The 14,589-nt window shown below is 45.7% G+C and overlaps 1 protein-coding gene across 2 annotated transcripts; it reads right to left on the minus strand.

Annotated features, from left to right (window-relative positions):
• Positions 1–216: 216 nt before the first annotated feature.
• On the minus strand, positions 217–10,861 carry MCFD2 (multiple coagulation factor deficiency 2, ER cargo receptor complex subunit). Of its 2 annotated transcripts, none has more exons than XM_047745519.1 (4): positions 10,814–10,861; positions 4,373–4,533; positions 3,417–3,576; positions 217–1,767 (listed from the first exon to the last, which is right to left on the minus strand). In XM_047745519.1, the coding sequence occupies exons 2-4, from the start codon at positions 4,519–4,521 to the stop codon at positions 1,636–1,638; spliced, it is 441 nt and encodes a 146-aa protein (XP_047601475.1). In that variant the 5' UTR covers positions 4,522–4,533; positions 10,814–10,861; the 3' UTR covers positions 217–1,635. The 2 variants fall into 2 exon arrangements, with proteins under 2 accessions (XP_047601475.1, XP_047601474.1); XM_047745518.1 differs by lacking the exon at positions 10,814–10,861 and adding an exon at positions 9,973–10,101.
• Between the last annotated feature and the right edge of the window lie 3,728 nt (positions 10,862–14,589).

Below are 14,589 nucleotides of genomic sequence, written 5' to 3' on the forward strand. Positions count from 1 at the left end.
AAAAAAGGTCCAAAAAGTGATTTCATTCAAAAGAAAAAAATGCATCAAAGGAGAAAGTGACTGATTACTGGGAATCTACCCCAGCCAAAAGGAACAGGGCACAGCCAGGAGGGTCATAGGGCCTGTGATAGGACAGGTAGATGTAAACATCTGTATTAAACAAAACCTTCATGTGGGAGAAGACCCCTGTGTGGACAAAATCAACTGCTCTTTATGTTGTTTCATCAGTTTTATTGGTCATATATCCAGGATTCATTATATAAATCTTTCAAAATAACTAGGTATTACAAGAATAGTTTACAATTCAGCTCTGATTGCACAAATACTTGACACAGGAAACCATTTTTACAAATACATATGTTTTCTTATAAGAATACTTTAATAAAGAAAATAAGTCTCTATGTGTCTTTCAGCAAATCCTATGCAGTTTTTTCCCCCCATTCAACCATCATTTTGGGTTTTCCATCCCGGCACACTATCACATCCCATAAACCAAATTACAATTTGCTGCTGCTTCTCATTTTCAACCATTATTGAGATTCACACTGTTAAGAGTTTTTAGGCTTCTTTTTCTAATCTTTCCTGATCTGAAAGAATTCACATATTTAAGCTAGAAGAGGTAATTTAAACGCCATTCCTTCTAAATAGAGCTTGTAGCAATTGGAGCTTGGTGATCTCACTCCTCACTTAGGCAAGACCAGATAGTAGCTTTATCCCCCGCTGCACCAAGCAGGAGGGATACAGTCCTTGTATTCCATATAGTTTCTTTTTTTTTTTTTTTTTCCATATAGTTTCTAAACTTCAAAAACAAACCCTCAAAACAAGGGTTAAATACAAATATTAAGAAAGCTAAAACATTTGCTAATGATTAGAATAAAAAACATGTTTAACTTCAAGGTCTCTCCTAAGCTGAAGAAGACATAAAAGAAAGGATGTGGCAGTAGTTCTACAAAATATTGAAAAACTAAAAAATGTTAATCATGTAGGTCAATGGTGTATCCCTTCCAAAGTGCCAGAAGATACAGAATTTAGATGCTAAGGCTTGCTGAATTCAGGATCTGGTATCCTTCTTATACAGTGGCTTTAAAATAGCCTAATACTCCCTTGCCCAGGGGCACGTCATCATGGTGGGGGGGGGATGGACGGTGATGGACAGATGGATGTGGATGGGGGACAGGGACACTTTGCAGAATACTGACGACATTTACCTGAAGAGACAGGTTCCACCAGGGGAAACATTTGGCATTTATGCTATTCCTTCACTGTTACTGAAAAGTGTGTCCACTTGGCAAAGCTTGTCTTACTTTTCAGGTAGCCTGAATGAAAACCAAGAGACTAGCAGTATTCTACAGTTAAGTTCCTGAGTACTACGCTCCAATTAGCCAATATTCTTAAGAGAATTCTTTAATCAAGCCCTTGTCCAGTAAGAGACTGAACAGTACGGGACTGCTGCATATGTCCATTTCTCTTATATTGCCCTTGATCCCTCTTTCTCACCCCAGTGTAATAAACTGCTACAGGTTTTTACCAAAAGACTGTAGCAATAGTTGGAAATGAGTTATTTTGCATTACCAAAAGTGTTCGATCACATTGTAATGGGTCACATTTGCATGTAACTAGATGGCCAAACAGTGCCTACTGCAGTGATTTTGCAAATTCAGCATAGTCAATATATCCATCATTGTTCTTGTCATCGTCTCTCAGAACACCATCTATTAAGTTAATCAGTTCAGCTTCACTCATTGGTGGGGCCTGTTCATTCCCTTCCTACAAAATACAAATTAGACAATGATGAGTCGCACATTTTACTGGAAGTGTTTAGCTAATGTCTAAAATGTCTGTGCTCACGTATCCAAAAGCTCCTTCAGTGTAGCATGTGGCTGCTTCTGAGAATCCACAACCATGCATCAGATAGTCAATTCACAGCAATCGAATTTAGATTTCTATTTGCCAGTTAAAAAGAAAGATGCTGGGGTGCCTGGGTGGCTCAGTGGGCTAAGGCCTCTGCCTTTGGCTCAGGTCATGATCTCATGGTCCTGGGATCCAGCCCTGCATCGGGATCTCTGCTAGGCGGGGAGCCTGCTTTCATCCCACCCCACCCCCCTGCCTCTCTGCCTACTAGTGATCTCTGTCTGTCAAATGAATAAATAAAATCTTTAAAAAACAAAACAAAACAAAACAGAAAGATGCAATCAAAGCAGGCCCTTGCTTATTTGTTGTAATAATTACTTTTCATTCTTTTCTAATTACAAAAGTAATACACATTCGCTGTAGAAACCTAGGTCTGGCTTACACAGAATTATGAGGTTCCTAATTCCCACAAACCCACAAACTCACAACCCGGGATCTCCCAAGGGTCAGCTCTGGGCATAGCACGCCCTTGAAAAGTGCAAGCAGTCTGTTCTGGACGGCATCTTGGGGTCAGAACAAGAAGAGGAAGGTGCTGCTGACCAGGAGAACCTGTTACAATCTTTGAGGTGAAGGGCCTGACCCTGCTCCAGAAGCAGGTACAGCAGGGGGCGCTGTGCCGAGTGCGAAGCTAACACTGTTCATGTCCTTGGCGGACTCTTCCTTTGCCACCTCTCCTGTGTGCACTCTTTGCTCTCCTACAGCCACCACCAGCCTGGCCTGCCAGGACTGCTGAATCCCAGGTTCTCTCCCTGATGTGAGTCTCTCCCAACATCCAACAGTCTGCCTCCCTCAGCCAACGATCTTCCCGTGACACTGCCATTCTGCCACACAGAGCCATTTGTGCTCCCCACTGCCTTCATAGCAAACCCAAATCTGCTCTCCTGGCAGCCAACAGGAGCACACTCACATCCCCAGCTCTGCCTCTCCTCCTCTCTATACACTGCAGTGCGGCAGAGCAGGACAGACACTTGACCTAGAGACGTAACGCCTCTAAGCTGGGGGAATAACAGTGCCCGCCCTGCCGACTCACAGGCTGTTGCAAAGATCAAACGAGCTCTCTAACCCACTTGAAAGTGCTCTGTAAATGGCTTTGTATGGAGAACTGTGTAATATCACACAAACCCTCAATTACTGCTGAGTCCCTCGACCCCTTGGGCCCCTGGTTTGCCACTTTCTCAAATAAAACAACTTTTCCCCTCCTCTGCGTTTTAATGTGGTCTGCCTTTCAGGCACTGGTTCTCAAACTCTGGGGTGCAGCAGAAACGCCTGTAGCCCTTGTCAGAGATACAAGGCCCTGGGGCTTCTGCCTCTGTAGGTCACCCTTTGCGCGAAGGGGCTCCGAACAGGAAGAGGCAGAATGGAGTGGTGAGCAGAAAAAGGAGACGCAGCAATACTGTTGTACAAGGACAGCACAGGTCTTCAAGACTGGGGACTGAACTGCCGGGGCGGGGGGGAGGGGAGAGAGGCTTTCCAAGACGCTGTCCACTGAGTCACAGCTGACCTACCTCCTTATGGACGTGAGTGATGGCTGTGGAGAGTTCTAGGCCATCAAGCAAATTATTGCCGTCATAATCATGCATTTTGAAATAATGGAGCTGCAGTTCTTGTGGGGACATCTCTGCTTCTGGTTTGTTGATGACACCTTCTAGATGCTCCATGATATGCCTAAAAACCAATAGTTAGACCACTTGGAGACAACCCTGGGATCATGCCAAAACCTTAAGGACTGAAAAGTTCCAGATCCTAAAGCTCACCATTCCCAGAAAAACAAATAAAAAGAGTGGCAGAGCACACTCAAGGATGATAGACACAGGCAAGGCCATGAAAGGAGAAGGGGAAAAGTCAAACAGTTTCCCTGTTAAGCTGGCAAGATTACAGGTGTTTTTCCTTCTTTATTGTTATAATGCTGCATTAACACTTTGGGGGCTAGCAATTAAAAAAATGGTTTTGAGCCAATTTAAGGATAACAAATAATGTATGAGGCTAACGGGCCCAGGACAAAAGTTGCAACAAATAATTCAATATTTAAATGTGCCAATGAAAAAAGAAAAATGTCTGGTCAGTCAAGAAACCTTAGTTCTGTCCTGGATTCTGCCACTACTACTTGTGTGTACGTGTGTGAGAATGTGTGTGCACACGCGAGTGTGAATGTGCATGTGTGTGTTGGGGGGTTGTCTGTATATCTGTCTGTGGTGAGAGAGAGACAGAATAAATTCAGACAAGTCGTTTATCCCATCTGGGCCTCAAGATCCTCCACCTGTGAAACAATGGTGGAAAAAAACTGCCTGATTTACAGATGGCTATTGTTCTATGGAGTTCTATGGAGTATCGTTCTTGAAAAATGTCAAGGAGTTGTACAAATAACAGAGGGAAGTGTGGATAGAGGGAGCCATCGCAGCTGGGTACAGGCTGCTGCTGCAGAGGGGAGGCCCTGGGACCCCAGCCCTGGCTAAATACGTACTCTTGGTCGTGCACTGTATGCTTATCCAGGCCCACGCTGCCAGGATGGGAGAAGCTGGCCCCAGGTTCCTCAGCCCTGGAACCTGGAGCACAAAAGGCCCAGAGCAGGCCGCACAGGAAGGGGGTTCTGAGCAGCCGCAGAGATCTCATGGTCGCCAGTACCTGGGAGGTGGGAACACAGAAGGTCCGTGTGAAAACACCAGAGCTAAGGTTCTTTCAAAAACGTGACACAGTGTGCTTCTGGGGAAGGAACTCAGTGAATGGAACAAGACAAAAGAGAACACGTCCAACTGGGCCCTAGGCCAGCTATGCCACTAGACTGTGGGATGACCTTGGGCACTCCAAGTCCCCAGCATTCAAGTAGGGGGTGGGAGGGCTCCATGACATTTCCTAAAGTTCCTTCAGAATGCCAAGCAACTCAGGAGAGCTTAAAGGGATCTGAAGATTATTCCTGCCTATAAGAAGCTTACAATTTGGTAAAATGTTTCTAATGGAGAACACTAAAAAAGGCACAAAGTGAGGTGTCCTAAAGAAAAATCAAACTGAAAGTTTAGAGGAAGAAATTTCCTCTGGGTGAGGGAAAGATCAGGGAAGGCTGATGGACCTGGGGATACTTTCGGGCCTGGACAGATGAGTATGCACTGGACGTGCGGGGACTGAAGGACTAAGGCAATGGTGTGAGCGAGAAGCAGGTCAGACAAGTGGGAAAGAAACTCCAAGTGGTTCAGTTGGGAGGAGCCTAGAGGGTATGAAGCAGGCAGAGCAGTGGACAAAGGGCACATAGATTGACCAGGCCATATGGGATATGGCTTCACATGCTAGGCCAAGGAGGCTAGAGGATGAATGCGGAGCCACAGAGGATTTATGAGTGGGAGAGCAGACAGAGCTAGGTTTCAGAATGGCTCATCCAGCGGCACAGTGCAGGGAAGGTAATTAGTGGAGCAAGACCGGAGTAGGAATGTGGTCATTAAGGTAAGCAATGAGGCAGGTCATACGATGAGGTAGGTCACATGAAGGCCTGCACTTAGGGACATAGAGCAAAGACTATTAAACCCTACCTCATTCATCTCCCAGGACTGCAACATACGCAGTCCAACCACTGTGGAAAATTCTCGAAAGAAGAATTACATAGACATTAGGAGGCCATCAAGTACCCATGGAGTTTGGAGAGAACTGGAACTATGGTCAATAAGACATAGCGCCCCTACAAGCTCCTGAGGGCAGGAGTGCTTTATTCCCAGGATTCTCCACCAAGGCTCAAGCAGGCCTCAACTAACTCTGTGTTAAACTGAAATTCCCAATCCTTCTGGAGACTTACAGACTGACCTCAAAAAGGAAGGTAAAGGACAGCCAAGAGACCTCCCACCAACACAAAGACTACACATTCACCTCCCAAAAGGTAGTGCAGATTCTGCTAGTAACAAGGCCAGTGATTTCTAATGGGCCGACTATAGCCACCACCCCAAACTGATAGCAGTAAAGAGAAAGCTTAAGGTAGGAATCATTCCCTTGCACCCACCTCACACAGAGCTGACTCCAAAGCTGCTGCTACCTCCACTCCCTGCACCTGTGGCTGAGAAGTAGCTGTGTTGCACCCATCCCAAAAGGTGGGACTCTGGGAGAATGTCATCCCTACAACATTTGGGAATGTTTCCCAAACCCATTTTGCCTTTCAGCAGTATCCCCTCCAACAGTCCCCTCCCTAACGGAACAACCATCACTGGGATATAACTTCCAGAAGGCCAAAAAGCAACATCTAATCTTACTACCGTATAGAGACATCATAATGCAATGTCAAACTTAACAATAAGAAAAGATTTTTAATATACTTTAAATAAAAAAGAGCAGACTGCTGAAGTCTGAAAAGAATAATTTTGAAAGCAAAAAAGTATATGCATATTTCATACATAAAACAATGACTAAAAACTGTTAAATATTATTTTCTGAATTACGAGATGTGATTCCAATTTTTCTACTTACTTTTCTATGAATTCTAAAGTTTCTACTAAAAACATGTTTTCTTTACAAATATGTATTTAATGTAATTTACCCCCTATAATTTTGTTCCAATATGTATGGATAGAATAAAAAAGGGGGCTTTCATTTAATTCTCATCTCTAGAAAATAATTCAGGAACAGAAACTACATTTCCAGTTTTATCAAATAAAACTGTCCAGACCCTGGCAAGGCCACTGCCACTGTACCTGGTACCTGAAAAAACAAGGTCTCAAGTTACTCCTCGCAGTGACTGTCCAGGCCAGCACAGAACAGCCTGGTCTAACCACCTGTCTGGAAGTTCTGGGACAGGAGAGACCAGAGAGAGAAGCCAGTTCCTCCCAAACCCTGTAGACTCATGCACAGTAGACATGTCTTTCTCCAGCAAGCCTTCTTCAATTCCGAGTCTGGCTTCGGCATTCTTCCCATATGCTTCCCAGTGCCTCCCTTCAGAAGGGTCCTGTCTGACAACTGTTGTGAATGAGACCCTGAAAACTGCCTGATTACCCTAAGGTGCTCCTTGTTGGACTGAGCTCTCTGAGGGCAAGGACTGAATCCACATTCCCAGCATCAGGCACAGTGCTTGGCAAAAAGGCTGGTGGTTCTCAGCCTGTGTGCCATGGTCCTTAATGGCTGGGAGGATTCCCGCCTTCACAGATATGCTGCCAAGTTTTGATATCAATGTAACTGAGCATAAAGAGCATAAAGTCTTTTTTATGGGAGATCTCTGTCAGACAGTTGGGTGATCAATGAACCCATAGCACCTAAAACCATATATAGGTTAAAACCTATAATTCCTATAACCATATGGTTGGAGGCTTCATGTATCAAATTGTGTGTGTGTGTAAAGGAAGGACAGGTTCTACTTAAATAACACCAAAAAGCAACCAAGTGATAAGTAATATAATAACTATGGGTCCACATTATCCCTTCTTCAAGAGAAGCAGAAGAAAGGCCAAGAACCACTGGTTTTGAACATGCCCATCTTGGTTCACGGTAGCAGATTTCTAACAGAACACAAGAAAAGCCCAGTCTACACCCAATCTACAAACACGGAGGAGAAACTCTCCCTCCACGTGCTACAACAAAAACAAGGAATCGGTCACCTAACAAATTAAACTGTCACATTCCAAAAGAAACATAAGCAACGCCCTTTTACCTGAAGAACATGTTGCATCACCCATACTCCAATGACTTAGTTCAAGACCGTGAGCAAACAGCCTGGTAGATAAGCCCCAGCAGTTCCCAGGCTCACTGCCTTCTCTGAGAAACTATAAAGACCACAAATTATTTTATATGTATATATATACATGTATAGATGTATATATATAATATAAATATAATGGAGAAATTATAAAGGCCAAATTATTTTTTAAAAGGGATTTTGGGGGGGGAATCCAAAGGAGAGACTTCTGAAAGCAACTTCCGAGCCCAAACCATATTTGAGACATCCCTCACAAGGAGGAGCCTCAGTCCTGGGAGGAGAGTGCCAGGCCATGCTCAGTGGTGGGTCTTTTGCAGTGCCTGGAGTGTAACAGGGCTGGTACGTGTAACAGGCTGCTGGGAACAGCAGCCTGTTCCAGGCCCGGAGTCTTTGCTCCCACTGTTCATTAATCTGTCCTCCCTCTCCCTTCCAGGCCCCCTTCACAAGTCATCTGGGGATTCTTCCAGCCACACCAGTGATTCTTCCTCCCACCTTAGTCAGCAGCCTCTCAGACAACACAGTCACAAACTGTTCTCTTTCCCTCCCTCTATGAGGGCCAGGAGCCTATCTTATCTGTCCCTCCCTTACTCTGTCACAACGAGCTAAACTGCCCCCAGAATAGCACACCTTCACATCTGATTCAGGGCACTGGGTTCTGGCATCCAGATATGTTGTTCCCTATTACAGATCTGGCCCAAGCTGGAAAAGTAACTTCCTTTTGGAGCCCTCCCACTAGGGCTGGCCTGGCCAGCATGGCCCACCATCTCCTTCCATTGTGTCATTTGCCCTATCAGCATGTAAGAGTTTGGAGCCGGCCTTCCTCCCATAAAGACTGTGGCAGCTGTTAGCAGATTTTCTCTCATGCCAGTGGCCCTCAATTAATTCAAACTCAAAGCAGCCACACTCACCAATATCCAGACATCCTGTACCCAAAATCAGTGCCAAAGAAAAAATCTGAACAATACTTCCCATTTACCACCGCTTTGGTCCTGGACTGAAGGCAACAACAGAACAACGTTCCTAGGCCAAAGAAATTGTTACATGGCTTGGAGGGTAGAGGGGAGTTGAAAACTCGTTCTGAAAAGCAGGGCATTCAATAACTTGATCTATATATGTTTATCTGGGGAGCCCATGAAGCGGCCAAGCTTCGTTTATGCATTCAACCAACACACTCTCTACTAACAGCCTGGTGCTACACAAGGTCCTGAGGGCAGAACACTGACCCAGATGGGTCCTGTCACAAGGATTACAGCCTGGTAGAAGAGAGAGACCAGTAAACAGACACCTGCGGAGTACCACAAGAAACCCCAGCCTACACCTGGAGTAACACATGAAGAACAAGAAGGACGTTTTCAACTAAAATGTAGTACTTCAGGCAGAAAGAAAACAATGTAACCAACATCTGAGCCTCTAAGAAACTTGGTCCAATTCAGGAACTAAACAAGGCTCCATAAGGTTGAAGACCCAGTAGTGGCAGATGGAAGGATATGATTAGCTTGTCTGAATAATTCTGCAGGCTGGCCGGGAACTGAAATCTGGTACTCTAGGATACGCAGAACTATTCCTGGTCCATTTGATAAGGAGTTTTGTGTGGCCAGAGGAACTAATCCATCGGACCGGAGTGGGGAAGAGAACTAGAGTAAGGAAAAAAGAGGAAAGAGATAGTTCATGAAGGGCCTATATAAGCTCTGTTTTAGAGCCTGGAAGAACAATGAGAATCCTCTGAAGGACGGAAAGGGAATGGGGGAAGGCGTCTGGTGCCACGACCAGTTCTGTGTTTTAAGATCTCGCTCTGGCTCTCCAGTACATTACAAACTACAGGGGTTCAAGAGGTGCTGGGAACAAGTCAGGAGGGTGCTGAGGTAGTCCAGGGGCAATGGGGGCCTGAGCTAGCTGCAGCAGGGAGATTGTGGACCAGGGGCGAAGTGGAAATACCTGAGAGAGTTGTTCGATGGATTCGACTGAGTGGGTAAAGGGGTGCTGCGCAGGAGGGGAGTATGACGCCCAGGATTCTGGCTTGGGCGCCGGCTGCAAGGGGATACAAGAGGAGGTCCGCTTCCCCTGCCTTCCACTCGCCCCGCCCGGGACCCATTTGTCTCCATCCCCCAGATGGGATACCGGCAGGCGACAGAGATTAATGCCCCAGGTCTCCGTGCAGGTCGTCCGAGAAGGCAGGGACTTCTTGGCCCCAGCCGGACCCATCGGGCTTCGAAGACCCCGGCGGCCTCTGTTCCAGCAGAGAGTCTCTTCTCCCAGCCGGCTGAGCTTCCCGAGGCAGCGACCCCCACCCAGGCCGCTGCCGTCCCCCGACATGAGCCCCGGGGCCGCGAGCCTGGAAGAGGGGCGCCGGGATCCCGCCCCACTGCGGACCCCCCTGAGTGCTGCCCCACCGACCTCATTACCTAGGTTGGGCTCACGGGCCTCAGAGGCCGAAGCCTGGACCCCAGGTGTTACAGGGTTCACTCACCCTCACTGCCCTGTTTCCAGTTTTCCTTAGACGCGAAGGCTTCCAGCATGAACCTCGCCAGCCCCCGTCCCCTGAACGCTTTACTTGGCCCCGCCCCCGGCCTGACTCTCTGGGCGCACGCGCGCTCCCTTCTGCCCGCCCATTGGCGCCAGAGAGCCCCGCCTCTTCCCGGCGCCCGGCGGTGTGGACCGCTGGGGTGATTCCACGTGTAAAGGGCTCAAGGCCATCAAGGGCCAGGCAGAAGCAGTTCCTTTGCTTGCCTTCTCTAGGGCGACAGTCGGCTTGGGTCCGGATTGGGCTACCTGAACCGACAGGGTGTCAGCAGGTTGCTGGCCATGTAGGAATGTAGTCCGGCGTGGGACGGAGGATGGTTAATGCAGGTGGGTCAGACGCTACAGCTGGCTTCCAGTCTGCCTCCACCTTTACAGATTCCTTGGTTCCTCCCACGGCAGGTTGGGAAGAGAGTTGATAGGAATTGATAGGATAATGATAATGATGAGAGAGATGATAGGAATTCTAATTCTTCTCCTGATGAAACGCTTAGAAGAGGTTGGAGCCAGCCACGGATCCTGCGATTCCAAGACTGGCCTGCTTCCAGCCTCTGCTTGTTGTTTTCCACAAGCTGCATCATCTGCAGTACCTTTCACTGGTATTATACGAGTCCCGCCAAGATTTTATGGGCAGCCCAGTTCAAATACCACCTAACTTGTGCAGTTTGTGGAATCACCTGCTATCTTAGTAGAAGACAAAGCACCTCAAGAAAAAAAACAGGGCGCCTGGGTGGCTCAGTGGGTTAAGCCTCTGCCTTCGGCTGGGGTCATGATCTCAGGGTCCTGGGATCTAGCCTGACATCAGGCTCTCTGCTCAGCAGGGAGCCTGCTTCCCTTCCTCTCTCTGCCTGTCTCTATGCCTACTTGTGATCTCTGTCAAATAAATGAATAAAATCTTAAAAAAAAAAACCCAAAACAGATGCAAGCCCCACATGCGTAATGCTGCTCTAACAACTTTCTCCTATACAAGACTGTTGTTCCATGAAGATCTCTGACCAGATGGGTAAATGAATGTGGGACTGTCATTTTTTAAATCCTCTATCCCACTTGTGTTCATGAAGATACATACTCATCTTTCATGCGAGGCTGAATCCAGAAAGGGAGAGACTGGGAGAGAAAGAAAGAGGTTAAATAGATGATCCCAGAACGCTCCCTGCATTCTGCTTTAGGACATCAGTGCCTTGAAAGTTGGCCAAGGTAACTGCCATTGACAGTGCCTCCTCATTCCTTCTCCCATCTTCATCTGAGACTGAAATCTGTCAACCCGCTCCCAGAGAAAAAGCCCAGGATCTCAAAGTCCCTGAAGAAATCCTGTTAATTCAAGGCCCTGTTCTTTCCTTACTCTGAACTTGACCTAGTTCATTCTTCAGCCCTGCACCTGCCATCCATCTGTTCTTCCATGTGCTCATTTATTCACTGATTCAGTAACATTTCTTGAGTACTTCTTATGTACTAGACACTGTGCTAAAAGTGACCAGATAGACTATTTGTCTTATTTAGACATGGTCTTGAGCTCCGATTCTATTTGCCCAATGCTTCCACTTTTTCTGCGGATCTTAGCCTCTATCGTGTCTCTTGAATTACAAACTGCTCCCTCTCTAACAGACAATTCCCATCATCATCATACAAGCTAGCTCTCATTTCCTCTGCACCATGCTACTGAAACTACTAACTCCATGCAAATTCAGTGGTCCCTTCTCTGTTCTGTTTTGACTTGCCCTCTCAGTACTATTCAAGACTGTCATCCACTCCCACTTTGAAACACTTTCTTCTCTTGTTTTCTGACATCATGCACTCTTAGTCCTCCTACCTCACTGGCTATTCTTTCTCGGGTTCTTTTCACTAGATTATCTTCTGCTCAATCTATAGATATCAAAGGGCCCAGGGTTGGTTCTATCCTGAGTCCCCTTTTCTATCTATCCACTCTCCTTATATGATTTCATCTAGTCCTATGGATTTAGGTACCATGTATAAGCAGGTGACTTCAAATTTTTCTTTACTGATGACCTCTCCCTATAATTCCTAATTCCTCAAAAAAACCTGCATACTTGACATCTTTACATGAATGTCTAACTGGCATCTCAAAAAATTTGGCCTCCTGCCAAATTAATTTTCATCCCCAAACATGTAATTTCTGTTTTGTCCACATTAGTAAATATCACTGCCACCCATTTAGTTGGTTAAGCCAAAATTCTAGGAGCTACTCTTGTTTTCCCCCAGCTCTACTGAAGTACAATTGGTATCCATGAAACCATCATCAGCTACCTAGACTACTGGGAGAGCTTTCTAACTGACCTTCCCGCACACCTTCTCATCCCCATTCTAGTCCATGAGCGAGAACACACATTAACTTAAGCCATTTTGTGGGTAAATATTCTGTAGCTTGTAGCCGAACCCATTCCTAACAGGCAAACAATTCAGTCCCACAAGTAGGACATTAAAAACAGACACTAAAATATGGAATCAGCTAATGAAGTTTATGGTGGCCAGTGGTGAAGCCTCTATTCCAAATTGGAAAGTTGGTGACTAATTTGCTGAGCCTTAGTGCAACAAACCGTTGTCACTTGCTGTGCCTTGGATACAGACCACATGTCAACCAACGTTGTGTTGTAGGAGGAATCTCAGGAACAATATGAAACATTAGTGGCGGTGGCTTTTTTTTTTTTCCCTTCAGTAGCTTTCAGCAAAGTCCTTCGAGAGAGTGACAAATTTAGATTAGAGATATCTGATTTGAAAGCAGAGATTAAAAATAAGGCCTTGGTAAAAAGGAACTCCTTACCGGCAGCTTACAACCTAAACTGGTCAAGTCCCACAACCTGGAGCCTCACTGGTTTGAGATAATTTTCTTTGTAAACCCAAGCTGAAGCCAGCACGAGTGGAAACAGGGAAGAGGCCACTTTATCAGAAGATAAGCTTGAGGGGCATGTGGGTGGCTCAGTGGGTTGGTTAAAGCCTCTGCTTTTGGCTCAGGTCCTGATCCCAGAGTCCTAGGATCGAGCCCTACATCGGGCTCTCTGCTCAGCGGGGAGCCTGCCCCCCCCCACCGCCTACTTGTGATCTCTGTCAAATAAAAAAATAAAATCTTAAAAAAAAAAAAGAAGATAAATTGAGGCTCAAGGTAGCAAAAACAGGCTTGAGGGGGCATCTCTCTGCAGCTGTTGTTTTTAATTCTCAACTGTAAGCACACAAAAAAGCGGCCCCTCGAAGACTTAAATAGTCTAATGCCTGGTTTGCTGGTTTTGCAAAAATAAACACTTGAGGTATACACAAGAAACTAATAAAAGAGAACAGAAGTGAGAATAAGACCTTAATTTGATTCGCTTTGATTTTTTTTTAAATCAAGTGTTACCTGTTTGGGAAAAAAAAAAAATTTAAATCTTTACTTAGAAAGCTATTTAAAAACTATGCAAGTTATTTAATTGTGATTACTCATGCATGGAATTGACCAGAAGCCTAACAAATGATTGTGGGAATCATTTGTGCCCCTAAAATCTCAAGCCTGGTCAACATTGGTCTGTTACTGTTTAACCCTTAGGGCAATCCCTGGATTCCTGAATTCCTTCCAACAGGGAGTAGGACGCAAACACTGCGCATTTTGCACAACTCAAGGACAGAAGTGAGGGGCCACCAGATTCCCCAATGAAAAACTTGATGTACTGCCACAGAAGAAATCCCTTGCTCTAGCTGTCTAGCATGGATGGAGGTGGGTTACTGAAGGGGCTATTTTCTGCTTTTCATTCTTTCCACCCCCCCCCCCCCCAAGAAGGGAACTTTGTTTGTTCACATTGTGCATTGGGAGCATTTTGATATATTTTATTTTGTATGGTTATAGAGAAAGGACACACTCCTCTTTTCCTTTACTCAGAAACAGGATACCTCTGACACCAGGTATGTAGATTTTCTCCCCACACCAAGCAATCCTCTGCTCTGCAACACCAGCTGAGTGTACCATAATGCCATTCAATTCTGACACTAACTGGACTTGGTGCAGACCCCACAGTTTAAGGGCTCAGTCCCATAAGATTGCTTCCCACTTCCGATGACAGTCATAAGTAGTAGGTCCCCAGGTTACCTACAAGGTCTGTCCGACTTGGCTACAAACTGAAGGTTCCCACGACCCCTCCTTGGACTTGATCATTTGCTAGAGTAGTTTCCAAACTCAGGGAAATGCTTACTTGTGTTTGCCGGTTTATTATATCATAAAAGATACAGATGAATAGTCAGATTTGGTAATACAGAGGGTGAGGTCTGGAAGGATCTCAAGTGCAGGAGCTCCTGTCCTTGTTGAGTGGGTGTGTCTGGTTCCTTTGACTCAACATCATTTTGAGATTCATCTATAGTGTGTGTAGTTTTAGATCATTCTCTTTTCTTTCTTTCTTTTCTTTTAAATTTTCTTTTTTTTTTAAGATTTTATTTATTTATTTGACAGGACAGAGAGATCACAAGTAGTGAGAGAGGCAGGCAGAGAGAGGAGGAAGCAGGCTCCCCACTGAGCAGAGAGC

This window comes from Lutra lutra, chromosome 9, assembly GCF_902655055.1.
Source record: "Lutra lutra chromosome 9, mLutLut1.2, whole genome shotgun sequence".
NCBI lineage: Eukaryota > Metazoa > Chordata > Mammalia > Carnivora > Mustelidae > Lutra > Lutra lutra.

Coding starts and splice junctions, on each gene's coding strand:
- MCFD2 (XM_047745519.1), bottom strand. CDS start 4,521: ATGAGATCTCTGCGGCTGCTCAGAACCCCCTTCCTGTGCGGCCTGCTC. Junction 3,577..4,372: donor CATACAGTGCACGACCAAGA/GTACGTATTTAG, acceptor ATTGGTTTTTAG/GCATATCATGGAGCATCTAG. Junction 1,768..3,416: donor TCACTCACGTCCATAAGGAG/GTAGGTCAGCTG, acceptor TGTATTTTGTAG/GAAGGGAATGAACAGGCCCC.